The sequence below is a fragment of the Erithacus rubecula genome (genome assembly GCF_903797595.1).
Source record: "Erithacus rubecula genome assembly, chromosome: 6".
In the NCBI taxonomy this organism is placed as follows: Eukaryota; Metazoa; Chordata; class Aves; order Passeriformes; family Muscicapidae; genus Erithacus; species Erithacus rubecula.
In genome coordinates, this window is record NC_136688.1 from 3,082,528 (window position 1) to 3,108,753 (window position 26,226).

Here is a 26,226-nt window from a genome sequence, read left to right on the forward strand (position 1 = left end):
CATTTTTGTTGAGTGTTTTTAATAAGATGAAGCTGATGAAAATAAATTGCTTTGCAGTTCCTGCTGTGGGTGACAGAAATGCTGGGTCTGTATTTTTCAAAAACAGTTTGTTTGAAGCCAGTGTGGAGTGTGTTCTGTATGTCTGTAACTGCAATCATCTTTGTAAGATAACTCCCAGGAATGAAAAAGCAGCTACCAATTCAAATTTTGGGGGCAAGATGCACTGCTGTATCCAGCTTCACTGGGCACAGTGAGACAGTAAGCTGTCAAGAATTTTAGGATTGATTCCATGCCAGAATTGGGTCTGCCATATTGGATAGTTAGCCAGATCTGTCTCTAATATGGAAGGGAGAATGAATTCTACATTAAACCTTCTTACCAGACTGTCTGTTAGCCAAGGCTTAGGAACCAAGGATTGGGACTTGACAATGTGGACACCCCAGTGCCCGTGGCTGCTGCATGTCAGCTTTCTTCTGTGTTTCAATGACTTGTTAAAAAAACATCATGTCCATAAGCAGTGATCTCCAAATTACCAGGATGTACCCAGCAGACAGTTGGGCAACTACTCATCTGTTTGGAAAGAAGATAACCCACATATTCTAAATGGGATTTTCAAGATAAGATTTTTCTCTTTTTTAACATATTTTAATTTTTTTTAATGGTATTATTATTTTTCTTGTAACTGTTTCAACTTTGATCAAAAAATGCAGAAGTACAATTTTAATTCCCCCAAGTTTATAATTTAAGGGTTTGACCATTTTTTGTGTCCTTTTATTTAGCTGGCAAGACAATACTCATGTCTGTCTTTCTGTAAGGCAGGGAAGTGCTTTCTCCTTCTGGTAGCTGGGAACTGACACACAGAAGGTACACAGGAGATGATGATGGACCAGGAGCTCAGATTCCACTTGTGCAACTTCAAGGCTTTTATATAGGCTACACAAGCATAGTTTTTGTTTGTTTATTTTTAAATAATGTACATTGCTCACCTAAATTCATTCTGGTTTGTTGACATCTGTCTGGTTCTGTGTGACTGCAGTTTTGACACAGCTGTTTTACAAAAGAATTGCCAACTTGGTTAAAGGACCTGAGGCTTCTTGGTGCAGAGCCTTAACTCCACTGTAACTTTGAGACCTGCTGTGGAAGCTTATACCTGATTATTCTCTGCTTCCCCCCTGGTCTTTGGAGTAATTTTCAGCTTCCTAATTATGCCTTGCTATACCATTAAACTCTAAATCCTACAATGGCAGGTCTGAAGTTTGCAGAACCCCTGTTAAACATATTAATCACTCCTGATTTCAAAATTCCAATTCTATTCCACAGTTATTTCTGGAAGTGTTCCCCTTGACTACGTATAAAGAAAAGTGTTTGTATATAACTGTGAGTGTGAGGGGGTTGGTGTGATCACATAGTTACTAAATTCTGGCTTTGTTTTTTTCTAGGTATTTGGTGCTAGAACATGTGTCAGGTGGGGAGCTCTTCGACTATCTCGTAAAAAAGGGAAGATTGACACCAAAAGAAGCCAGGAAGTTCTTCCGACAAATCATCTCTGCTTTAGACTTCTGCCATAGTCACTCAATATGGTGAGTACAGCCTTTCCAATGGGAGTTCCCTGCTGCATAATAAAGGGATCTAACCTCAACACCTTTAAGTAACTGATGTTGTGAAGCTCTAAAAGCATTGGGTAAAGTGCTGATGTATTTTTTAATTCTTGTCCATGTGTGAGACAGTGTACCAGTCACAGACAGACTTCTCGTGGAAAAGACTGTCATTTCTCACTGGAGAAGAATTAATTTGCAGGGAATGTTTTAAGCAGGAAAACCAAAACCACCAAGGAAAAAGAGTTTCATTTCCATAATTTTTTGTGGCACTTACTAATAACTAAGAACTACACACACTGTATCAAAACGAATCCCTGAAGAAACCTGGGACAATTGCAAATGCAACAAAGTCATTTTATGGTTCCCTTCAGTTTTTGGAAACCTGCTGGCTTTTGGCAACCTTTACTGAATCCCCTCTGGGCATTTGAGTCACTGTTGCCTTTAATTTCCTTTTCAGTAGGGAAGAATTTTCTTCCTGACTCCGTCATATTATTTAACCATGAAGTGTGGTTTAACCTGTGCTTTTAGGTGCCATTTTATAGTGGACCAGTTTCTCTTTCATCTTCTGCAAGTTGAGATAATTTAAATTATACTGAAATCAGGTTGTTGCAATCAGTCTGAGCACAAGAGTTTCTGTACAGCTACTGACCCATATCTGCCTGCTCCTTTCTCACAAATGCAGCTCCTTGCATTTGGATTGGGTGGGGGAGAGCATTTACATTATGTCTGCGTGGCTGCTTCTCCAAAGCCACAGCCAGCCATAGATCCCCCCACTCCAGGAGGCCAAGGGCCACTCAGAGATACTGCACTAGCTGGATTTGCATAATCACTGTCTGGTTACTTCTCAGTAGCAATACAGGGATTTTCTGGGCCTCCAGTTCTGTGCTGAAAACTCACAAACCAGATGGCCACAGCAAAAATGGATGTTTAGATATTTAACGTGCTCTTCTAGCCCCCTCCCCCTATATCTCTGAGTCATTTCAGCAGGAAATAGTAATCTGTAAGAAAACATATTTCTAATAAGTGGAAAGGGAAAGAAGAGCCTTTCTTGAGGATGAATTAAGAAGAGTATACTGTATAAGAAGAGTGTAACAGCATACTCTTAGGAGAAGAGGCAGTTCAAAGATGATGGATCTGGGTGAGAAGGTCTTGAGAATAATGCCTACCTAACACAGGCAGGGTTACAATAGTAAGAGAAATTCCCAGCGAAGCCAAGAGCAGGTTACATGCCCTAACTAGAGGATCTAACTTTTCTCTGTTGGCATTGACCTCTGACCAGTTCTGTTCTGTGAATTCCACAGTTTTTCCTCCCTGCTATTCAACTGCACTGAGTGATCATGACCTCCTTAGAACCAGCATGATCCTTGGCAGGTTGTAGACCTGTTATTTTTTACATACACTGGGCAGTGTAACCACTGGTGGATTGCATGCATACATGTTTCTCTTTCCTACTTGGCATAATACTTAAGGGATCCAATCCAACAACATTCAAAAATATTTAAGTACAGCTGAAGAGAAATTATTTACACTTCCAAATGAATATTCCAGAGAAATCAGAATCTCCACTGGGATAGAAGTTTCTACTAAAACATGCATGTATGCACATACATGCTAGTTCTTTGGACTTGTTATGGATACATCTGGATCTGGGAGACTAATAACCTGAGTGAGGATCATGGTGGAGGCTGTCAGACAGACAAGCACCTCTGCAGGTTTAACACTATGTGAAATTTTCTAGGCAGATGCATGTCTCTCTTGAGGAATCAATTTTCCTCTGTTAAACGTATTGGATTGTGGGCAGGAGTCTGGTTTGAAAGTAAACCCCATCTCCTTGCTAACTCCCACTTGACAAGCATCTAGTGCTGGCTAAGTTAGCACTAAATCATAAGCTCTGCCTCCAGGTCACTCTGAGACTCATGTGGTGTTATATTCTGTGCTGTATTCTGGACAGTTATCAGAAAATCAGAGCAAGCATAAATATATATGTGAGTGTAAAACTTAATGTGCTTTCCTAAGCAATGAAGCCTGACCTTGTCCTGTCGTGGGGCAGTGAAATGACAAATCATCTCATCAGCCAGGTTATCCAGTTATGACCACATTGAAAAATGAAGGCTTCTGCTTTGGTTAATGACTAAATGTGGGTGCCTCCAGCCTACTGGCAGGATAGATTGATAGCCTGGTGTCCCCAGACCCACATAATAGTTCCATCTTCTTCCTGTACATCCCAAAACACTAACAACAGCATGTAACCACATTCAGATTCACTGCTCAAAATGTGTAGATACATCAACATTCCTGGACCAAAGATTCAGAAAGGATTCCCCAATCCCCCTCCCATCAGTAAAAAGCTTCTGCTGCTACTGTGTGGAGAGATTGCCTCTGAAAGGTGTTTTCAACCAAGTAGCTAAGAAAAGGAAGCAGAATAGGTGTGGAGCTTGAGTCTGTGCTGTTTTAAAAACGTATGTGCTTCCTGCTCTGATTTACTGGAAACAATGGGGGAGTATTTGATGTACTTCACTCTGTGGTGCAGTCACTTACAGGTTCTGTTGTGCAGGTTAGATGGGGGAACGCTTAGGAAAAGGCACTGTAGGGTCCTCTGAGGACTTTTGTGTGGACACGGCACGGGCACGAGTGGCACCGCGCAGGGACACCACGCGGGATGGATCTGTGCTGCCTCGCTGCCTTCCCTGTGCTGGCGAGCGCTGGGCTCGGCGATGCAGCATTGCCGCTCTGCGCAGCCCTCGCTGTGCTCCAGGGCTCCGCACCGCGCTGCAGAGCCTGGAGCGGCCGCAGGGAATGCACGGGGCCCTCCGCTTCCCCCCATCCGTGTAAGCCATCCCGGCCTGGCCAGTCTCCTTTGGGCATAACCCAAAGCCTGCGCTGCCATTCACACGTACTGGGCGTCTGCTCTCCTAAATTCAGGGCCTTTAATGTACCTCCGCTGGGTGCCCTGACCCAACAGCCCGTTTTGAATGCGCTGCCCCCGCAGTGGGGTGCAGCTCTCAGCCGCTGAGTGCCTGGCTGTATTTTCTGCAGGGATCCGTGTGTGAGCGCAGCTGGGGCAGCTGCCAGGCGCACGGTTTGCGGGGCAGAGCCGGTTCGGTGCCGGTGCGTGTGGGGAATGCTGCAGCGCCGTCCGGGGCAGCTGCCAGGCGCTCGGTTTGCGGGGCAGAGCCCGCTCGGTGCCGGTGCGTGTGGGGAATGCTGCAGTGCCGTCCGGGGCAGCTGCCAGGCGCACGGTTTGCGGGGCAGAGCCCGCTCGGAGCCGGTGCGTGTGGGGAATGCTGCAGTGCCGGCCGGGGCAGCTGCCAGGCGCTCGGTTTGCGGGGCAGAGCCCGCTCGGTGCCGGTGCGTGTGGGGAATGCTGCAGCGCCGGCCGGGGCAGCTGCCAGGCGCTCGGTTTGCGGGGCAGAGCCCGCTCGGTGCCGGTGCGTGTGGGGAATGCTGCAGCGCCGGGCGGGGCGCGCTGCGGCCGCCCCATTGGCTGGCCGTGACATCACCGCCGCCAGCCGCCATTGGCGCCGCGCGGCCCCTGCCCCGCCGCGCGCCCGCGGCCTGGCCCGGCTCCGCCGCGCGGGCTGCGGCTCGCCAGCTGACAAATAAAAATATGATTACAGAAAATGCCCCGTGGCAAACCTTATTATGGCTTCAGAGATAACAGATAATGCCAATTACTGCGCAGGGCAGTGGTGACATTGAGAGGAAATCCCCCGCGGTAATGAGCGGGGAGATGATTCTTTCATTTTATTTTTATTTTGGTTGCGTTTCATTTCGTGTTTCTATTTTCTTCTTTTCCCGAGCGTGCAGAGGAGGGGTTAAGGCAGGTCCTAATGAATATTGATGAGTGGCAATCAGGAGGGCGCTGTCGGCCGGGGCGGCGCTGTCGGAGGCTCCTGAGCGTGTGGCGCTGAGGGACCGGCCCCGACCGGCGCCCGTGGCTCGGCTCCCGCTCCTCCCTCCGCCCGGGAACGGCGCTCCGGCATTGCCACGGCCTCTGTGCCTTCGGGAGCAGTCAGTTAGGGAGAAATCAGAAACAGAATGCCAGGGCCATGTTCTGCCCCCAAAGCTCCTGCTCTGCCCTGCTCCATTTACAGGGAGCGTGCTGGGGTATTCTGTCGAACGCGGATGGACACTTTGAAATCATGGCTCAAGGCCTCCAGATGTGAAACTGGTCTAGAAATGGTGAAATTTAATAAGATTGATTGCCGTTTTGGTTGGATTTTTTAATCTGAGCGGTCAAGTTTTCTTTCATACCATCAGAAAGGTGTATTCTTCCCCCGTTGAAAGCTGATACCATTCATTACCTGAATCCTGGACTTTCGGTTCTGTGCTCAAGACTCACTGTAAAACGGTGAGGAATTTTTAGATATCCCTTGTACAGGGAACCGGAGAAAACCCATCAAATGCAGCAGCTGCAATGCCAAAGGCAAAGTTACCAGCTCAGCTAAAGTCAGGGAACATGTATTTTTGTAAGTTTCCTTCTTTATGTAAGCCACTGGAAACTCAGAAATGACATAGTCTTACTGTAAGCATAACCAGGTAACATTTTCTGGGAAGTGCAGCAGTGGTGATCAGACCTGACAGGCTGTTCTGCCTTTGAAATACATGAGTATATGCTTTGAAGAGAGGTTGGCAGGGAGAAACAATGTATTTTAATGGATCAATGGAAATAATTGTTTAAAAGCAAGCAGCATTTTATGCATACAAACCCTTCCCCTGGACTCCTGGTACGGTTATAGATGCTGTCCTTTTTCCTAACTATAATTATATTTACTTGTTCTGTAGAATTCTGTGAAAACCTACTAAATTTGAGCATAGCAACCATGGCTATAAACCGAGAATCTTCTATAGGTAGATACAACTTATATGTTTGGATCTGATTTGCAGAAACAAGAGAAAATAAGATTAAAGGCTTTTTTTGCTCATGAAGTTTAAAATAATGCTTCTCATGCTGTTAATTGTTACTGATAAGTTATTTGCATCACATCAGGCACTTCAAGAGGCATACTGCAGAACAATTATTCTGTGGTCTGGCCCCTCTGGGAGTTTGGGGTCAGTAAGAAACACATTTGCAAAGTAGCCAACAATTTGATTAGTACAAATGACCTGCAACTACTCCAATTAAGAGGTTTCTTGGGTTAGAAATCTGTGACCTACAATGAGTTGTCATAGAAACTGATACGAATGTTTCAGCTCAAACATCACTTTAAAATAATGGCTTCGTTTGTCATCTCATGCCAGGTGACAGCTCCTTTGAATCCAAGATCTCGAGCCTGTCCCTACACCAGAATTTTTCTGGCAGCCCTGGGTGACAGGCAGAGCGTGTTTCTTCTGCAGTTGCTGCAGTACAGGTACAGGGATAATCTCAGAGTAGGAGGACAGACTGGGAAAGCACTGGAGGAAACTAAAGGAGCTGTCTGAGCAGCAGCTCTAGCTGTGACTAGAAAGCAAGTGTGGCCAGTAGGTAAGTGGGAAGGAGGAACATGTTAATGCATATTTGTGCCTTTCATTTTCCATGCACCATCCCCAAGAATGGTGCCCATTTCCATAGGAAATTTTTTTCAGAGCTCTCTCTGCATCCATCTTATGCTTCAAGGAGATTGTAAAGCCTTTGTTGTAATTTGTGAAAGAGGGATATTGCACAGAGTCTGACAGCATCTGCTTCTTCTGCCATGGCTTGTTCTGTGGCTGTCTTTCACTCACATGCTCTCCCTCCAAAAGCCCACTGGATGCTGGCTCTGGAGGCTGACTTCTGCTGTTGTCTTGGTTGAGGAGCCCTGGGAGTCCATGGCCACTATGGATTGGGGTTACACTGATTGCTTCTGCAGTCCTACATTTCTCTTCATGCCTTCTCAGCTTATGCAGGGCTCTGTTGGAGGGTTTGCTGTGTTTGTCAGAAAAGAAACTGCTTTCTTCTCTTCTGGTTTTCCAGCCATGTGATAAAGCCCCTACAGCTTTAGAGCCTTTAGAACAAGGAGAGGGTAACGAGTCCTCTGTTCACCTGCAGAGAGAGGAGTTGATGCGGTCGTGTAAGACATGGAGAGCCAGAGAGATCAGCTGGAATGGAACCAAATTAAATGCATTTACTCTGCACTGTTCCATTAATGCCAAGTAATTACCACATACAGTGGGATTTTTCTTTTGTTTTGTTTTGTTTCATTTTGGCACAAGAGAATTCTTTTCAAATGTGAGTGCATTAGGCAGTCCTGTCTTCTGGGCTCTTAGGTAAATTATAACAAGCCTTTCCTATTCCCATATGTTCTTCTTCCTTCCCCCTGGCATTTGAAAGGCTGGCAATACAAAGATGGGAAATGCAAATGCAGAGAGGAAGTCTCTTTCCCAGTGGCAGGAGTGCTGGTTCTGCCACTCTGGTGCAAACTCCTGGCCTGACTCCTATCCCCAGGATGCTGCCTTGGCAAATTGAAAGTGGCCCAAAGATGGCTATGAGAGAAATGCTCCAGCTAGAGGAAAATTTTCACTGGGCATATCATTCTCTTGTGGTTGAATGTGCAAGTACTGCTTGATCCCACTGGTACTCAAATCTCTGAAAGAAGTGCTGCCAAAATATAAAATCTGTGCTCAGGCTGCCATGAAATTCCTAGGGTAACCATCCATACTTGGGCCTAGAGACTGTCTTGAAAAAGGGATGGAGAAGGGTCAGAGAGACACAAAACTTCTGTATCAAAACTGTTCTTGTATTTTGGGGACCAGGCAGCCATAAATGTAATAATTCTCCTCTCTGCTCAGTGAAGTGATGATTTCTGTAGTGAAGAGCTGATTAGTTTTCTTGCTTTTATTTTGATGAGTATCTGGAGGAAAAGAAAAGAAACATATTAAGGTCTGTTGCTACTGCAGTTTTACATTCACACATACTGTCCCAGTCCCACAAAATCCCCAGATCCCAACTTAGGCTTTCAAAGTGCTCACTGGGAGCTGTGTCAGCACCTCTGCCTAAAGACCTCCATCAGACTGATCATTTGTGGAAAAACATTGTGCAGCATAGTGAGGTGAAGCTTACTCATGTTTGGAATGTGGATGGTGGTACCCACTTTTTCCTCTCTTTCTTGCCTTGACTCTGAAAAAACCCCATAATGTATGTGCCAGCTTACAGGAACCTCATTTCCCCACTTGATTCTCCCTAAAAACCCAGGCCTAAAGCTGTATTGTGGATCCCAGCTTATGGGAAGACAGGGTGACATGGGGAGAAGACTCCATGATTGAATGCTGTCCCGATTTTCAAATGTGTTGTCCCTTCCCTTTCACTTCCTCTTAGTGGTCTGGAAGTGGGTCTAGTTCAAGATTCTCATAGAATGTGCTCCAGCTGGGGCCTGTGGCAGATCTGCCAAGGCTAGAAGCTTTCAGCCATGGAAAGGGAATATTTTGTATTTGCTTTAGCTGCACCATGTTCCTGAAATAAGATATTTTGTTTTGAATGTACATCCAGGCTTATGGACATCCTGTGCTTAGGTTGTGCTCCACCTTGGTCATTCCTGCTCTCTAAATGAGCCACACAATTAGAGGGTAAGCAAAGGATTCAATTTTTAGGCACAAAAGTCACATGTCAGCAGTATGCCTGCTATAGATGTATATATGAATCATACCATATCATGCAGTGCACAAGCAGTGGAACAGGCACAGGCAGCAGCACCCTCACCTTCAGTATCATGTATCTGTGCTGCAGTCAGCCTGGAGCAATTGTCAAGACTGAAAGACAGTTATAGCTGCTGGAAAACTCTGCACAGCAGAAGGACACACACTCAGCTTGAGCTGTGGGAAAGTTTCTTGTTTCATAGCATCAAACAAGCAGCACTCACTTTACAGAGGCTGTTTGTTACCTGTCCCTGAGCACTGGTCATCAGACAGGGGAGCTGCAGCACGCCTCCCCAGCTGGATTAGGTCTTCTCATTAATGAAAGCAGTTGTAAGATGAGAACTGTCCAGGATGTCTGCTGGAGGAAGGATGAAATCACACACTACTGTCTCATTAGCATCCAGCTTTCCTCACTTGCCTTACAACCGTGGGCTCTTCACTTTATTTCACTGCTGGAACTGAAGTATGTTAAACTTTGGCAGGTGTTGATGATCTTGCCTTTGTCTGGGACTGCTGTCCTTGATTATGACATTCAGGGGTTCTTTTCCTAGCCATTAACTAGTCATTCACTGACTTTGGAACCTTTCCTTGTCACTCATCTCCTGCACTTTTTTGTCAATTAGTTATGACTATCTTTATCTATCTATTATAGAGCTAATAAGTCTTCTGTCTCTGTTATCTCAAACTTTGAATGAGATTTCTCATTTCTATGAGAAATACAGATTGGATAAAGCATCTTTTGCATTTTCAGATGAAAATGTGCACAAATCTGAATCATGATTATTATCCACAAGCTTGTTGTCTCATTGATAACAAGACCATTTTAACACGTAGGGTTCATCATACTTATGGAAGATTTGAGGCTGAATTTTAAAAACAAGAAAGAACAAATCATAGGTCTCAGTGAGGTGAATGACCAGTAGCTGCTTTGAATGTGTGCTGTTTTGATGGGAGTCTCCTTTGGAAATAGGTACAGTCCCCAGGTATCTTATTACCGTGTGCTCTGATTTTACATAGAATTTGCCTGCATTATTTACAAGCTGTCTCTAAACAATCATTCCTCATCTCTTCAAATCAGAGGATCTAATTTCCAAGACCTTGTCATGCTGCTGATGTTGCTCTGAGAGGGAAGAGACTGCCCACCTTTACGTTTTTGTAGGGGTAGAATTACACTTGCATGCATGAGGAGTGTTAGAGGAATGCTTTAAAAAGTGAAGAGGAAATGGCACAAAGATATGCCTGGCTTCTATGATTGGTGACACTTGACTGTTCTGACACCTGATTCTTTTGTTGAGTTCACTTTCTGGTCAGAGTAACTGCTTTTAGTTGTAAGTTTTTGCAAGTGAATGTTGTTTGCCTGACACTCAGTGTTGTTGGATGTCCATTTCTCACAGGTTTGTGTTCTGCCTGTCCATGGAAGCTGGCAGTCCTGCCTGTTTGGGTGCTGCTATTTAGACCTTTTATTATCAGAGTAATTTTGCCTACTCATAAGCAAGACCAAGAAAAGGGTCTTTTCTTTCGTCTGCCTAAAGTGCTTCTCTCATCTCTCTGACTTTCCAAGAGCTGCAAATAAAAAGGGGGAAAAAAGCACATTAATCTCAAATTTTATACAAGATTTTTGGCTTTGGATATAAAATCAAATTAATGTTATAGTTGTACAGAATCACCTGAGTACTTAGAAGCAGGTATGGGTGCACAGTGGTTTTGGCTGTGAGCAGTGGAAATTAATAAATTTGTCAATATTTTATTTGGAGCAGGAGTTGGCATCATGGAGGCCATAGCTGCCTGGCTCTTAGCATGTTGACAAATAATAAGAGAATCAAGCTTTGATGGCAAGGAGGGAATCCTCTATCTCCTTCCCACTGCTGACATCCTCAGTTAAAAGCACTGCTGAGTTGAAGGGATTTCTCCATCAGAGCTAATTACCCAAAATTATTTCAAAGTCTTATGCCTGTGTAAACAACTCCTAATAGGAGCTTTTTGCAGTAGCATTTACGTCAAGAAGGTTTTTTCTCTGGATATCACTTCTTTTATTTCCTGTTGCTGACAGAATATATTGATGGTGTTGCCTCCTACCTTAAGAAGCTGTCATATAATAGAGAATACCAGCCCTAAATCCAAGCTGAAATTCTCCTCCTGCCATTTCCCTCAGTTTCTCCCTCATGTTTTGTTGGTATCACTGGAAGTTGAAGATGTTCCTTTCCTGTCAGGAGACTGCAGACCTTGCATTCATCAGGAGTGGGCATCTAGGATGTGGTCTAGAATACTGCAAGGATTGCATCTTGGATATGTGTGTTCTCCTGCCTGGGACTGGAAAACAAATTAAAATAATTAAAGTAAAACAGGTTGGATGCTATTCTGGATAAAGAACAAGTTTTGTAGTGGGAAAGCTGTTATGGATAACTTAATTTACATTTTGACTCTTTCTTTACAGCCACAGGGACTTAAAACCAGAAAACCTACTGCTGGATGAAAAGAACAACATCCGGATAGCAGATTTCGGGATGGCATCGCTGCAGGTTGGGGACAGCTTGTTAGAAACCAGTTGTGGGTGAGTGTCTCAAAGCATATTACAAAAATGAGTGACAGATTCCAGACAGTTGTCTATAGTAAGGGTTTCAGTAAAGACCTGCAGACCTACACACTGCACTGGTGTTTCCCAGCAAGACAATCAATTTATGACACACTAAGTGTATAAGAAAGCAAAAAAAAAGGGGGTTAAGTGCTTTACAGTGAAAAGCAGGCCACTGCAGGTGTCACATACAGATAGCAAAATCAAGGCTTTCAGGTTTGGATTCATCTGCATATGCTGGTGTGTTTGCATTCACTGCCCATATAATTTTTGGGAACTGAAAGCAGTGGTTGACTGTTTTAAGAAGAGGCTTTGAAAAAACATTAAGGAGTGGAAAAATGTTCTTAAATGGAATTTGCATGTCCTGTGTGGGTTGTCTGCTTGTGTGTGCAGCTGTTCATGTTCATGCTCAACACTGCTTCTGTCAGCTCCCATGCAGGAGAGACAGGGAGGAAGCAGAGTTCATTGTAATGACAGGCAGGGCGTGAATGCAGGTACAAAGGAGCCTGCCTGGAGAAATATTGCAGGGCCAGTCTAAAGACATTTCCATGGGAATTCAGTTATCTTTGGGCACCTCTGACCATGCTTCCTGCCATGGTGACTGTGCAGGGGCTGTGGCACTGAGCTGTAGCAAGGGCAGCAGCTGCATCAAGCTGCTGCAGCCTGGCACCACTACACCAGCTTTTAGCTCTGTGTTAATTTGTTTTAACAGCAAGCACAGAAACCAGACAGTTCCAGCACATTTCCACTTCATCCCATGCAGACCAACTTTTCGTGGCCATTGGTAGTGTGATTCTGATAACTTCAGCCCAGGCCCATCCTCAGTTGGTTACAGTTCATGTTTTTTTCAGTGTCTTCTCTGGGCCAGAGCAGTTCAGGGTAGACATGGAGCCATCATGGTTCTCTTTAAAGACCAGCCACTGCCTCTCAGTCCCAGATTCTGCTTTCCAAGTCATGAATAATGGATAGCAAAAGTATTTGAAGTTCATGATATGATAGAATGCTGGTTGGTGAGTAAACTGGGACCCACTGATTCTCTCCTGTCTGTGTCAAGACTGAGGTCTTAGCAGCACAGATGAAAAGCAAGGAGCTGTGATGCCAAAGTGAACTACAACACCCTGCACTTGGGTAGGGAGACATTCAGTATCATCAATACAGGCTGAGGGATGAAAGGATTCAGAGAAGGCTGTTGAGAAAGGCTTGGGGGATACTGGTGGATGAAAGGCTGGATGTGACCCATCAATGTGCACTTGCAGCCCAGAAAGCCAAATGTGTCCTGGGCTGCATCCAAAGCAGAGTGGCCAGCAGGGAGAGGGAGGAGATGCTGCCCCTCTGCTCTGCTCTGGTGAGACCTGCACTGCATCCAGCTTTGGAGGATCATAGCATAAGAAGGATATGAACCTGTTGGAGTGGGCCCAGAGGAGGCCATGAAGGTGGTTGGAGGACTGTAGCATCTTCCCTATGAGGACAGACTGATAGAGTTGGGGTTATTCAGTCTGGAGAGAGAACACTCCAGGAGACTTTACTGCAAACTTTCAGTACTGAAAGGAGGGACTATAAAAAAGATGAGGACAGACGTGTTAGCAGATCCTGCTGTGGTGGGACATGGGATAATTGTTTTAAACTAAAAAGGGGTCAATATGGATTAGATACAGAGAAGAAGTTTTTTACATTGAGGATGGTAAAACACTGAACAGGTTTCCCAGAGAGATAGTAGATTTCCCATTCCTGGAAACGTTCAAGGTCTGGTTGGATGGCACTCCGAGAAACAATCTAGTTGAATATATCTCTGCTCATTGCAGGGGCACTGGACTAGTTCAGTTTTAAAGATTTCTTCCAGTCCAAACCATTCTGTGATTCTGCCCATCTGTTGCTGGCAGCTTCTTTCAAACTTACCCTCTAGATCAGGAAATGCAGTTCTCCCCACAGTTGCCACAAAGCCTCTATACTGTCTAGGGAAAATTGTTTCCCTTCCTTCCTTGAGGAAGAATAAAAACCAACCCAGCATCAATTGCCTTGTAGGATATTTCGAACTCCTCGGGAACCTCTCAGTAGGGTTCCTGTTCTTGTTAGCACTGAGCTCTGTTATCCAGATCTGGAGTCTCAAAGGGAGGCTTCTTTCCCATAAGCTGTGCTGGAATTCAAACCTCCATACTTCAAGCAGATCCAGCCCCCACATTGTGGCCTTAAAATGCACTAATAAAGAAATCAATGGAACGGAAGAGATGTGTCTGTAATAAACAGAACACAGCAGCAACGCTATGATCTCCTGCCTTGCAGATGCATTTTAAGTGTGTTGCCAATCACTAGGCCTCCATGTGAGCTATTACACCACTTCATTAATTCTCCTGGCATGCAGCCCAGCATGGCTGATACTGGTGTCTTGTGATCTCTCTGGTTTGGGGGGTGAAGGAAGGAAGGAAGGAATATATAACAATATGCCACACTGTTCACAGAGGAAGGTAATCCAGTTATGACTCCCTTTCCCTTGGAGCACACACAGTAACCAAGCTCAGAGCTTTTCAAGGCAACAGTTTTACCTACCCATGTAGTTGGCACTTTGAGCCAGCATGAAAAGGAACAAAGCAGAGTGAATCATGGCTGAGATATTGAGCTATAATGAGATGCTCCTCTGTGCACCCATAAGTTAATTTTGAGAATGGCTTTATCCGTACTGTGAACACTGATAATGAGATGAAACTGTAACATTTCCATTGACAGTCATGCAGGGAGTCTCCAGGTATTTCTGTCAGTCAGAGTGGGAGGCTCAGATGGGGTTGAGCTGTGTGATACAGCTAACTTTGTCAGTTCAGCAAAGCGGGGAGACTGCAGTCAAAAATTCTTTGCTATCACAAGTGAACTGCTAAGTTTAGTCCAAAGTTTGGGTAGTCTTTAGGACACTGCAGAGTCTTGGCTGGCCTCATGAAGGATTGCCTCATGTAGCCTGAGGTATGATGTAATTGCATATCTCAGTCACTGTTTTCTGGGAGATACTCCTTAGGCCTGCATGGTGTTCTGTAGCACTGATAGCACTGACAGACTACCTGGAGGACACAATAAAAGTTCAATCCAGATGTGTTTGTGTAGGAGGAGGCAAGGTTCACTTGCAGTTTCACTGACATAATTCATCATTGACAGGCTGCACATTCAGCCTTGACTGTAATGAATACCCATTGCAGAAATGTGTATCGTGCGAGTCCTGCGTATGCGCAGTGCAGAGGAGTAAGCTGGAGTTTTGATAGTGGTTTTAGACCCTTAAGGGGAAGAGGAGCTGTGTGTAGGCTCTGCAGGACTAATTCTCCTTATGGCAGAAATTGCACAGCAAGGAAGTCTTGGAGAGATGGTCCTTGAAATGCCAAAATAACACAGTGAGTCTCTTTGCTCCTTCAGAAGCAGGGAGGGTCTGTCAGCTAACAGCAGACAAGGAAGAGAAAGCTGTGATAGGCTGCTGCTCTATTATCTGACATCTCTTCAGCTCTTCTTCTCTTTAGCCATCCAGGCAGTGGCATGCATGCAGAGACACTGCCCATCTCTTTCACAGTGATTCTTCCTGGCATGCTGCCTTGCAGTGTTTCAGAATGGGAGAGGTTGTCCAATCCATCCTGAATTGTCACTAGGCAAGAAGAGTGAGCCTTTTGGTTAAACCTCAGGTCTGAGACCCAGGTTATCTGAGCTTGATTTCTGTCTCTGCTGCAGGCATTCACGGTGGTCTAGGAGAAGATGCATTGCCCTTCTCTCTTTCAGTTCTCCATCTTAGCAAGTTATTGGTGTATCAGCAGATCTGTGGTGAGCAGATAATTCAGAGGGCAGATACACCTCAGTGTCCAAGCACCCTTTCTGATTTTAATTACATGACATGATGCTGCACATATTGTTTCCTCCTTATAATAAATGTGTACATATATCTAAAACATATGCAAGTATCCTTATGCACCACATCCAGTCATTGTTAGGGCTGCAAATTTAAACTCTTGAAGTTGGAAATGCCAGAATTAGTACTTTTTACCCCATCTCATCAAGAGCTTCCATTTCCAGCACTCCATTCCTGTCTCCCTCGTGATTTGTACCACAGTCTAGCTGACTTCTCCCACTTCTGCTCCATATTTGGCCCCAAATCCCAGATTGTTTTCTCTTTTTTACTAGGTTCCAGCTCTAGTTTCTGTTACCTGATTGTGTGAGTCAGTTGCTGTCAATCCTAGATCTACTTCATTAGTTTTGCCCTCACTTTGTTTTGAAGTTCAGTACCATGTGGTAGCCCCACTCACAGCAGCTCAGAGTTTCAGATAAAAAAACTTAACTCTCTAAAGTGTTACCAATGCAGGTAGGATTTTGATCCTAATGCTCTAGAGAGTTTCTGCCAGGAAATGGAAACTGCAGTTTTCTAGTGAAATGCAATATTCCTTTGATATTTTTAGAGAATGGAAATAAATACTCAGGTTTTCCCTTTGCAGTGGAGGGTACTAGAAATTTTTCTTTCTCTTTTTGTGATATGAAGAAGCATTTACTTAAAATTAGATTTAGATAGTGGAAATGCTTCAGCCCACACACAGCATGCACGCATGCAAATACATGAAACCAGTCTGAGACAGACAAAAAGCAAGGAAAATTGTTGTCAAATTGATAGTAAGTTACAAGGAACTTAAAATGAGGCTTATAAAGGGGAATACCAGACAACCTTATTAATGACCAGCTCACCTATAATACATCACAAAGTATGTTAAAAGAGCTTGGATTCTGCAAAATAAGTCCCTGAGAATTTAAGACGTGCTTTTCTTCAGATTGGCAGTGTAACATTTACTCAGCCTGTGCACATTAGGATATGCCCATTAAGTACGAGCTTGTACAGTTTTTTTTCCAACAAATCTTTGCCTCATTTGATGATTGGATGGTGTGTTTTTGTGAGTAAACAGCTATGCAATGTTTGGGTTTTCCTCATCACTCATTTTATGGATCCATTTATAACCTGCTCACTGCATTCAAGCTTTGCTATGAATGCTAGGTAGCATTTTATCACTGTGTCTTAGGTTTGTAAATATTAATTATACTGTTTTCATGTTATGTTTGCCACATTGATCTAGTTATCTCCATTTTTATGAGGACACAGGAATCTGCAAAATGAAACTCACAATTGTCAACCAGTTTTGAGTGTACAGTTGGATGCCCTTGGGGCCTCAGGATACTTGGTGCTTGCTAACAGTCCTTTACTGGGAGAACACAGTCCTACCAGCTGCAACTGCTGCTCCACATGCTTGCAAATGCTGGAAATCAAACTTGGATGTGAAGTACTGTGATTCTGAAAACTGGGGAACATGCAGCTCATAATTACCTGTGAACATCTCAGTTTAAGACACCTGTTCATTTTCTTTCACAGAAGGATTTTCTGGTAGGGACAGGGAGTTTGATTCTCCCATGTGTCAGTCAGCTGCATGCTTGCAATCTTGCCCTTATTGACACTGAAGTTCCCCCACATTGCTACAGATTTCCCAACTTCAGTCACAAGTAGAAAAGAGGCATTGGGCACAGCAACACATCCACCTAATTTACCTGCAGAGTACAGTGTAACATCTTCAACCTTATTTTTTACCAGTTCTTAACTTTTGGATACCTAATTTGGAAATCTTTGTGCCCTTTTAATACATGAGTCTGGTTTAATTTTTAAAATTGAAACCTCTTAAAGGTTTCATGATTTAAACATTTGAACTGATAATTAATGAACTGATTTGCAAATTCCCCAAAAATGTAATTGCACCCAAGGAGTAAATAGCTGTAAGATGTCTGAGGGCTAGATGCTGAGTATCCAAAGGTAAATGACTGAGCTGAAGCTTTAATGGCAATATAGCACTCAGCCTTAACTACACCTACTATCTTAATTACAGCCTTACCTGCAGCTCCTGCCTTCACTGCAGCCTTAACTACCCACTGCTGCTGGAACCTTTCATTAGTGTCCCCTTGCCTTTCTTTTCTCTGTGATCTGTGGCTGTCGCTTTCTCTACTTGGAATGCCAGTGTCTCCTGAACTCCCTTTATCTATTTTGCTACTCCTCTGGTCTTCCCCTTCATCTCAGCCCTTTGCTGCCCAGCATGGGGGCAAAGCAGAGGCAGCCTTTTGCTCTAGTGGGTAACTCCTGCCTCTGAAAGCCAGCTTGGAGACAATGATTAAGAGAGGGGAGAGGACTCTAGAATTGAGCAACAGCGAAAACAGCCAGATGTGTGAGGATTTCTCAACATCCTATATCAAGGTAACCTCATGCATAATAAAAACACAGGAAAAAAGACTTCTTGTTCCTCCCTCTCTGCAGAAATTCTGCCTCTGTCTATGAGGCCTAAAGGATGGCCCTCAAAGAACCTTTTCTTCTTCCCCAAATAGTACCATCTTAAGGCATGGGACCAAAGGACTGGGCATGGACACTTATCTTTACTGGGGCTTGGGACCCCATCAGGCAGTGTAGCACATGATTTGTCACACTGTAGAGTAGGATCAAAGAGCTTTTCCTTCCTGATCAACCAACCACTTCTCTGGCAAAGAATTGCTGAGTGCTCCCAGATAAGCCATATGTGCCAAATGGATTTGTGTATGTGCAGTGCAGGTCTCTCTTACCTATGTAAAAAAAAACCCTGTAAGTCACAGGCACATCACATCTGATCTGAAGATATGGCCCTGGTTATCTCAGATCTACTGCAGCTAACAATATCTTGATGTGCACAGGTCAAGAAGTACTTTGCTAGTTTCTCCGATGAAATTCAGAAAAGGTACATCAAGGATATATACATTTCTTTCTGAATTCCTGACTTAACTGTCCAGAGCTGTCCTGGATTTCACCATTGCTCTCTTGTCTTATTTCCTCTGGTTTAAATCCCATAGAAATGCTCTAAGGTTCCCTAAGATCCTTAAGAGCATTGTGTCCTGGAGTCACAGCTGTGAATGACCATTCAGAGAGCCCTTCCTGCCCCAGGCAGACTAGCCTTGGAAAATCCACATCACCCTGGAAATAAACACTGCCAACATTGCTGTTTTTTGCAGAGTTACCCGCAGGCAGCAACTGTTTCTTGATCTTGCTGAGCGATATATTTATTTGTTATCAAGGGCAGACTGGGGCTTTTGCTGCACAGAGATGTAGCAGAATGATGAGGAGGTGGCCTAGGGGAAGAGACAGGGAATGTTGCTCTTGACACATCTATGTTGAATAATTAGTGATAAGGACCAAAAAATATTCATGACTCTGTAGAAAGATAAATAGATTTTTGATTAAATTTGAGTTTTGTCTTTACAGCAGTTGAAGTTGCTCTGTGATTGGTAGCATGGAAATGAGTTTTTTATGGATTCTGGCTGGCTGGAGGATCCCTTTTAAAGCTGTTAGCCAAGATAATGCTGCAGATATCTAGCTAGTGTATGCTGGCAAGAATTCAGAATGGCAATGCCAGAAACTTGTGCTCTCTGGGCAGTTGCAATGCAGCTGTTGAATGGTCCAATCAATCCAAAGGATTTATTATAACATTTCTCCACCCAGTCTCTTAGACTTTTGCAAAATTTCAGTGGTGCCTTTTAAGATCTATGGCACATTCCACTGCAGTTCAGCTGACCTCAGGAAGGAAGACACTTTAAGGGCATTTGCTAGCGGGACACATAAATACTTATGTACCTATCCTGAGTTCTTCACAACATTTGAATTCTTCTTTTCAATGATGTTAGCACTGTAAGCTTTCAAGGTGGTTGCAGTGCTCAGCAACCATAGTTAGGAGTTCTGAAATCCTTGTCAGAATCATAATATACAAATAAAAATTCAGGAACACTCTGCAAATTGAGATACTATCTCTTGCAGTGCACCCCAGTGCTATTGCCATCCAAAAAGGCTTGCACTGAAAAAAATTGCTGAAGTGTATAGGGTATCGTGGGATTTGAGAGGTCTGGCTAAAATTTCTAGGTCAGCCACAGGCACCACGTATAGTACACATTTAATGTACTGTGTGTGTTCATGACTCACACAGAGAGACCTTGCAGAACCTAAAATACATGTGAAAGTGAGAAACTCAAACATGCTAAGTGATGGGGAGCTCAACAGGTACTAGAATATATCTGCACTCCTTTTACCCCCCATATATGTTCCAATAAACCTAACGTGACTCAGTTTTTCAGAACATGTTAAAACTGGCCTTTCTTCTGAGATGACTAAACTAAGCAAATACCCTTGATCTATGTAAGTCCTGTACTCTGCCATGTGGGGTTTTTTTCCAAAGTCCAGTTGCATTAGCATGTTCCCTACAGTTCCCACACTGTCCTCCTTCAGTGTTCTGTGTAAGAACAGCACTAGTGAGAGTTGTACTTGTCAGGCCTGGGCTGCAGTCCCACTTGTGGTACTGCTCCTTATTTTGCTTTGTGTGTGCCTTAGGGATGTCCTGTACACTCTACACCACTGTTAGATACAAGAAAAAGATGACATCACTAGTCAAGCATTCTCTCAAAAATAATTTGTCTCCTAAAAGCTTGAAAATTACTGAGTTAGTCTAGTATTGTGACTTTTTGTGGTTTAGACTTGCGTTTTGGAAAGAATGAGTGTGATGCAGCTCTTGGTATGCTACAAAGAGGAAAAATCTCAGGAAACAATGTATTTTGGAAGTTTGGGAATGAGTACATAGCATTAAGCAATTCAGTGTCTCACTCTGGCCGCACTTTCTCTCTTGTGGTGTGAAATCTGCAGTGGCATTGATCTTGCTTTGGTCAGAAGAGTAGACTCATAGTGAGGTTCTGGTCACCTTTTTCAAGCAGGTTAGCTGCATCTTTTAAAAATGTTAAATAATCTTGTCCATGTTTCCATGGCTGTCAGTGAGAGCTACACAGAGAGCCTGGGTAGTCTGTCCTACCCAATAGACACGAGACCATTCTTTCTGGTCTTCCAATGAGCAACTCTAGCAGCTCTCTGGGGGAGGCCCTGGCTTTCATTATGTGTTTTGACTCTTGAACCAAGGTTTTTAAAATGTGCTCTAAGCCACTGCTGAGCAGACAGACTGGTTAGAGTACCTGTGAATAGATTAAGCTGATGGATTCCATTTTTCCTGAAATTTGTGAGGGATCAGCTGCATTTCTCTCTCCTCACAGAAGCTGTGCTGTCAAGGTAGCTGCACTCCCAAGTGTACCCCGAGTTTATTGTCATGCTCTGCCAAAAGCTGTGATACCAAATCAGGGCATTCTGTGCCCATGGGATGATATTTTGCCATAAGATAAGTGTAGTGTGTATGGAAATTGAATTAATGGCCTGTCTCACTGGGCATTAATATAGCATCCTAGCACAAAGCTAACCTCACTGTTCTTCTGGTTTGCTCATTATTTTGTGAGACAGGTATTGCCCAACCATGATTGCATTTGTCACAAGAAACACATGCACAAATGAAGACAGGCTCAGGGACTGCTGGGAGGTGTCAGTATAAACAATAGCATGATTTGCACACGGGTTTCAGACAGTTTGCATCCCTTTTACTTGTCAAGTTACTTTAATGAAGGCTATAAAATAAATAGCCATGGCTATAATCTTCAGGAATTAAAATTATTACCTGGCAAGTTGAAGTAATTAACTCTTCTCAGCCAGGAATCAAACAAGAGATATATGGGTAGAAGGATGTGAAAAGAATATATTAACTCACCAGGTAATGGTGCTACTGTCCATCCTTTTTTTGTTTTTTTAAAGCAAAAAAAAAAGGCATACTGCAATCATGTATTGGCAGCCTTTGTGACCACTGGTGTAAATGAGAGTCATCTTAGCAGAAGAGATACCAGACATGGTTTAAGGATACATCTGTCTTTTTTCCTATAAAAGGCTTTGCAGTGTGGGTTTCTTTTTAATTAGATACAAGGCCAAGTTAAAGAGTGGGATTAGAGAGCTGGAATTCTATACTCACAGAATATGCCTCATCTTCCCTTCATTCCTTGCTTTGAAGAAATTCATAGCAGGGCCATAGAGTTCTAAATTATGCTGATTCTTGACCAGTTTCTCAGCTTGTTAGAAATGTGTTCTTATTGAGGTAAGGAAAAATGTGCTGGTTTCCACACTTGTATTCTGTATAAGCAAGTCTATCATCATTCTGCTAAACAAAATGGAAATGCACATAACCATAAATACCAGGCTGTTACATGCTCATTTGACTATATTTTGTCTTTCAGATCACCACATTATGCTTGTCCTGAAGTCATCCGGGTAAGTTGGTTAATATTAGTGTACATAAATACCTTTTTTGAAGTGTCCCTCATTGCAAGTACACAGGCAGATCCTCTGTACAAGAAATCTACTCAATGCAGAGGGAAAGAAAAGGACACTAGGAACCTAAAGAGAGTTTTGTGTTTGGCTCAGCCCTGAATCAAACCACATTGGGAAATAATTGTGTGTTATTCTCACAGTACCCTTTGCACCATGTGATCAGACACAATTACAGGAGCCTGGCTTAATTTGATCTTTTGACCCAAGGGATGTTGTCCCCTCAGCTTTCCTGTCTCGCATGTAGCTGTCATCTCAGTAGAAGAGCTGGGGTTGACAGTCAGTGATGTCGATTTCCACCAAACAATATTCTTCCCCTCTGCTTTCCCTTTGTCCTCTGAAAATAAGTATCCAAGATTTCAGTGCCCAAGATTGCCCTCTTCCAAAGCATGTCTCTACTGTAAAGTCAAGCAGGAAGCCCTCAGGAGAGACTGTCCAGACAACACTATCAGTTTGCAAATAACATGGCTGGTGACAAGCTCCCTCAAGAACCAGGGAAGAGAAACACACCTTCTTGATGTCCTTAATGCACCTGTTACTCTGTTTAAATGCCAGATCTGATAATTTGTGAGTTGTCAGCCCTGCTCTCACTTCTGAGCCTTTCCTCACAGATCCCAGATAAGGCTGCAAGCTGATATTTACAAAAATTCAATTAACCAGCTGTGTAGTTGCTTCCTCCTAGTTGGGAATGCCACCTTGGGAAGCAGGTAGCTGGATTGAAACGTGGGGTTTCCCATTCTCCCCTCTCTCCTTCTTCAAGCATAATTAATTCGTTTACTAGTGATCGGTCTTTTGAACCTCTGTGTCATTGCTGCGCAGGGAGAAAAATACGATGGGAGGAAAGCAGACGTCTGGAGCTGTGGAGTCATTTTGTTTGCGTTGCTAGTGGTGAGTCATCTTCCTTGCACTAGCCTTTAAAAAGAAAAGAAAAATCTGAAAGTGCTGCTGAATTTAATGGCAATTCTATTGACATCATGTACGGATGGGTTTTTTTAGCCCTCTATTTTTGTATCTCTCAGCGGCATCCTTTCCTCTTATTTCTACATCAGCCCCAAAGGAAAAGCATGAGGAATATTTCATTGCTTCTTTGAAACTCTGCTGCCCTGCACAGGAGAGCAGAGACAGGCATCAAAAACTTGCCTCCATAAATGTTCTTTGCTGTGTTGTGATATTGCACCACGTTTTTTGATGGATAAGGATGCGTAGGGTTACAGCTCCAGGATACAGAGAGTGTCAAACAAGTTGTCCTTCATGGGATCAAAATATGGCTGGGTTTGGGATGTGTTCACTTTTTTCTGCTTATATATATATGTGCTTCAGCAGGTATATGCATACATTAACTGCAGTCTTTTTTCCAGAGAAGATTTGAGAACCTCGTCTTTGTTTCATGCAAGCAGTGAGCTACATTTTAATTTGGTGCACATGGGAATATAAAACTGAGCCAGTAGTACAAAGTTTAAATTAGTTTCCATCTGGCTCAGTAATACTTTAAGTGTTCAAAATGTGGTATCTTCTAACTTATCCTTCTTTTGATCAGAGTTTCAATTCTCCGTGGAATTTATCCTGAAATTAAGTTCTATTATAACCCTCCTAAACATCCAGCAACTGAGTGTCCAGCTGAAGGCAGATAGGCTTGGCATTTTTTATCAGTTTCCATAGTATAATGTAGGAAAATAAAGCTTATATTAATACAAGCATATACCACATGAAGGTAAAATACTCTACATGAATATAGGTTTTTGTGTGCATGTTAAGTGGTTTTTAGCTGTAATAGTTCAGCTGGTCATCTATAATTATAAAAACAACAAACCTGAAGTAAAATTTTGATATAATGTACATTTATCAGTAAACCTTATTTCTTCACTTAAATGTTTTATTTTGAAAAAAGTATTTGTGCAGTTTTAAATGAGATAAATTCTGCATGTTCTTTTTGTTTAAAATACTTAAAAATTTTAGAGGATTTTTGTATCAAAAGATATGCTGATTCCTTTCTAATAGCTCAAATCAAAATACCTTGAAGTAATCTCAGTATGATGCTTTAATTTCTTTTAACCAAACTTACTTATTTTTTCTTTTTAGTCATTACAACTCACTGACATTTTTGACATTTTTGAAGTTTTGATTTTTTATCTTGATGTTGCATTGGAAGAATTTTAACTGTCACACTAGATGGCACCTGGTCATCTCTCACTGAGCAGTTTCTTTCATAGTTGATAAAATAGAAGTGCATAATGAGCTCTTAATATAACTTCTTGAATTTGTAAGAACAGAAGAGAGAATCTGTCAAGATGGTTAGGATTTCTAGGAGCAGGCTTTTCATTTTCAGGGGGATTCTCTGTCAAGCTTTGGTGTCTGTTGCTTCATCTTCATCTGTTCCTACACACACATGAGCCTGAAAAATGATTGAAACAAGTCTATTATTGATGGAGAGTGCAGAGCTCGCCAGTTAATTATGTCAGGATGAACCCTGCAAAAGCTATCAAGATATGATAGCAGATGGTAGTAATGAAAGAGATGTAGTTGTTACCTTCAGGAAATGCCGTCCAACATCCTTTTGGACTTCATCAGGGCTTAAACTGTGTTAGCCAAAGTACTGAGCTATCAGAATTAATTTTCCTTTAAGTCTGGAATGGGTAGGAAAAGCACAGGTAACTCAGGAGGTTGGTTACAGAAGGCAGGGAGAGGCTCTGCCTTCAAGGCCACTAGAATGAGCCAACTCCAGTCAGCAGTGCCCAGTTGTGGCTGCCATCAGGTGGCTTCCTGAGGCTGCTGGAAATGGAGCTGTTGTTCTTCCTGAACCATTGACGCAGGATTGCTTATACAGATGCACCACTCACTGTAGTAAGAGCAGTGCCAGAGCTGACAACTTAAAGCTTCATTATCACAGCAGCTGACAGCTTGCAGCTTCCCACAGATCATCCTGGAAATCAAGGAAGCTCGGCACCTACTAGAATTAGGCAGTGAAAGAAGGAAGTGAGAATATCCAGGAAGGTGCAGACTTGCTATAAAAGGGTATCAGCTTCAGTCGGTAGAGTTATCCTAAAGATTTCAACTTCTCTTTTTCCTTTTTGTCCTTGCAGCAAGGATAGGTCTTTTACTGCTTTTTGTGGCAGGCTGATGATCTATTCAAAATGTAGTTTCAGCTGAAAAAACTTCAAGCCATTCATGTAAGTGAGCTACAGTAGGGAAGCAATAGGAACTGATGACCTGACCACAGCATGGGAACTGGATGGAGTATATTAAACAGGTTGAATGTCTGCTGCTTCCAAAGGCTGATGTTGGTTGGGGTTTCTTTCAGCTGTGTCATTTCAGTGCTCTATCAGAAAGAGCATGTTCTTTACTGCAAGTCTCTCAAAAGCTGTTCACCTCCTTTTCAGTGTCTGCAATAAATGTGTCTCAGGAAGATTAAAAATAAGGAGACGGTAAACATTGCTTCTGTGAAAGTATGCCCAGGAGGAATATCAGCAGATCAAAAGCTTGAGCTGAATCTAAGTGAATTCGTGCATCTTTGGTGAATTTGCCTGGAAAGACAATTTCATATTTTGTATTTTACTTTATACTGGTAGTAATTTTCTAATTAAAGGTCTAACAAGAAATAAACAATGTCCTCAGTTTTGTTTTCTATCTTAGAGGAAATGCAGCAGCACTAAGAAATTATTACTTTTCAACGGATAAAAAGTTTTTTTCACTCATTATAGTAATTCATTATAATCTGACTTCTTCTTTTCGATTCTCTTACTGTGTTTATCCTGCCTTTTCTCCTTTGGCCCTCTCCAGTTCTCTCCCATTGACTGCTCTGTCCCACCCCTGCAGGGTGCCCTGCCTTTCGATGACGACAACTTGCGGCAACTGCTGGAGAAGGTGAAGCGTGGGGTGTTCCACATGCCCCATTTTATCCCTCCCGACTGTCAGAACCTTTTGCGGGGGATGATTGAAGTGGATGCCTCGAAACGTCTCACGGTAAGGAGGCATCGTGAGCAAGGCTTCATTTCTTACCTTGTTGCAGGAGTGGTCGAGCAGCTAAGGTCACTTAGTGATGTAGTGGCGTTCCTGTGTGTTTCCTCCTCAGAAGAGAAGGAGTAGAGTTGGTTGGAGTCGTTGGGAAAGAATTAGTTACCATGTCTTTTGAGTACTGAGGACAGATTGCCTTTGTGGTTTTTGTGTAGCCTCATGATTCCCTTTCATGTGTAACACTGGGAATTTAGGAGAAATCCCTCACAGCT

General features: G+C 43.1%; 1 protein-coding gene across 21 annotated transcripts in view; it reads left to right on the forward strand.

The window, feature by feature from the left end:
- The window catches only part of BRSK2 (BR serine/threonine kinase 2), a 304,732-nt gene that overhangs the window by 208,965 nt on the left and 69,541 nt on the right, over positions 1–26,226 (forward strand). For 20 of the 21 annotated variants that reach the window (XM_079310032.1, XM_079310048.1, XM_079310040.1 and 17 more), the window contains 5 exons: positions 1,440–1,580; positions 11,623–11,739; positions 21,913–21,946; positions 22,823–22,891; positions 25,817–25,963. In XM_079310032.1, the coding sequence (XP_079166158.1) occupies positions 1,440–1,580; positions 11,623–11,739; positions 21,913–21,946; positions 22,823–22,891; positions 25,817–25,963 (508 nt within the window). Of the gene's footprint in view, positions 1–1,439; positions 1,581–5,196; positions 5,314–11,622; positions 11,740–21,912; positions 21,947–22,822; positions 22,892–25,816; positions 25,964–26,226 lie in introns of those variants that run through there. The other variant, XM_079310038.1, reaches the window with a different exon arrangement.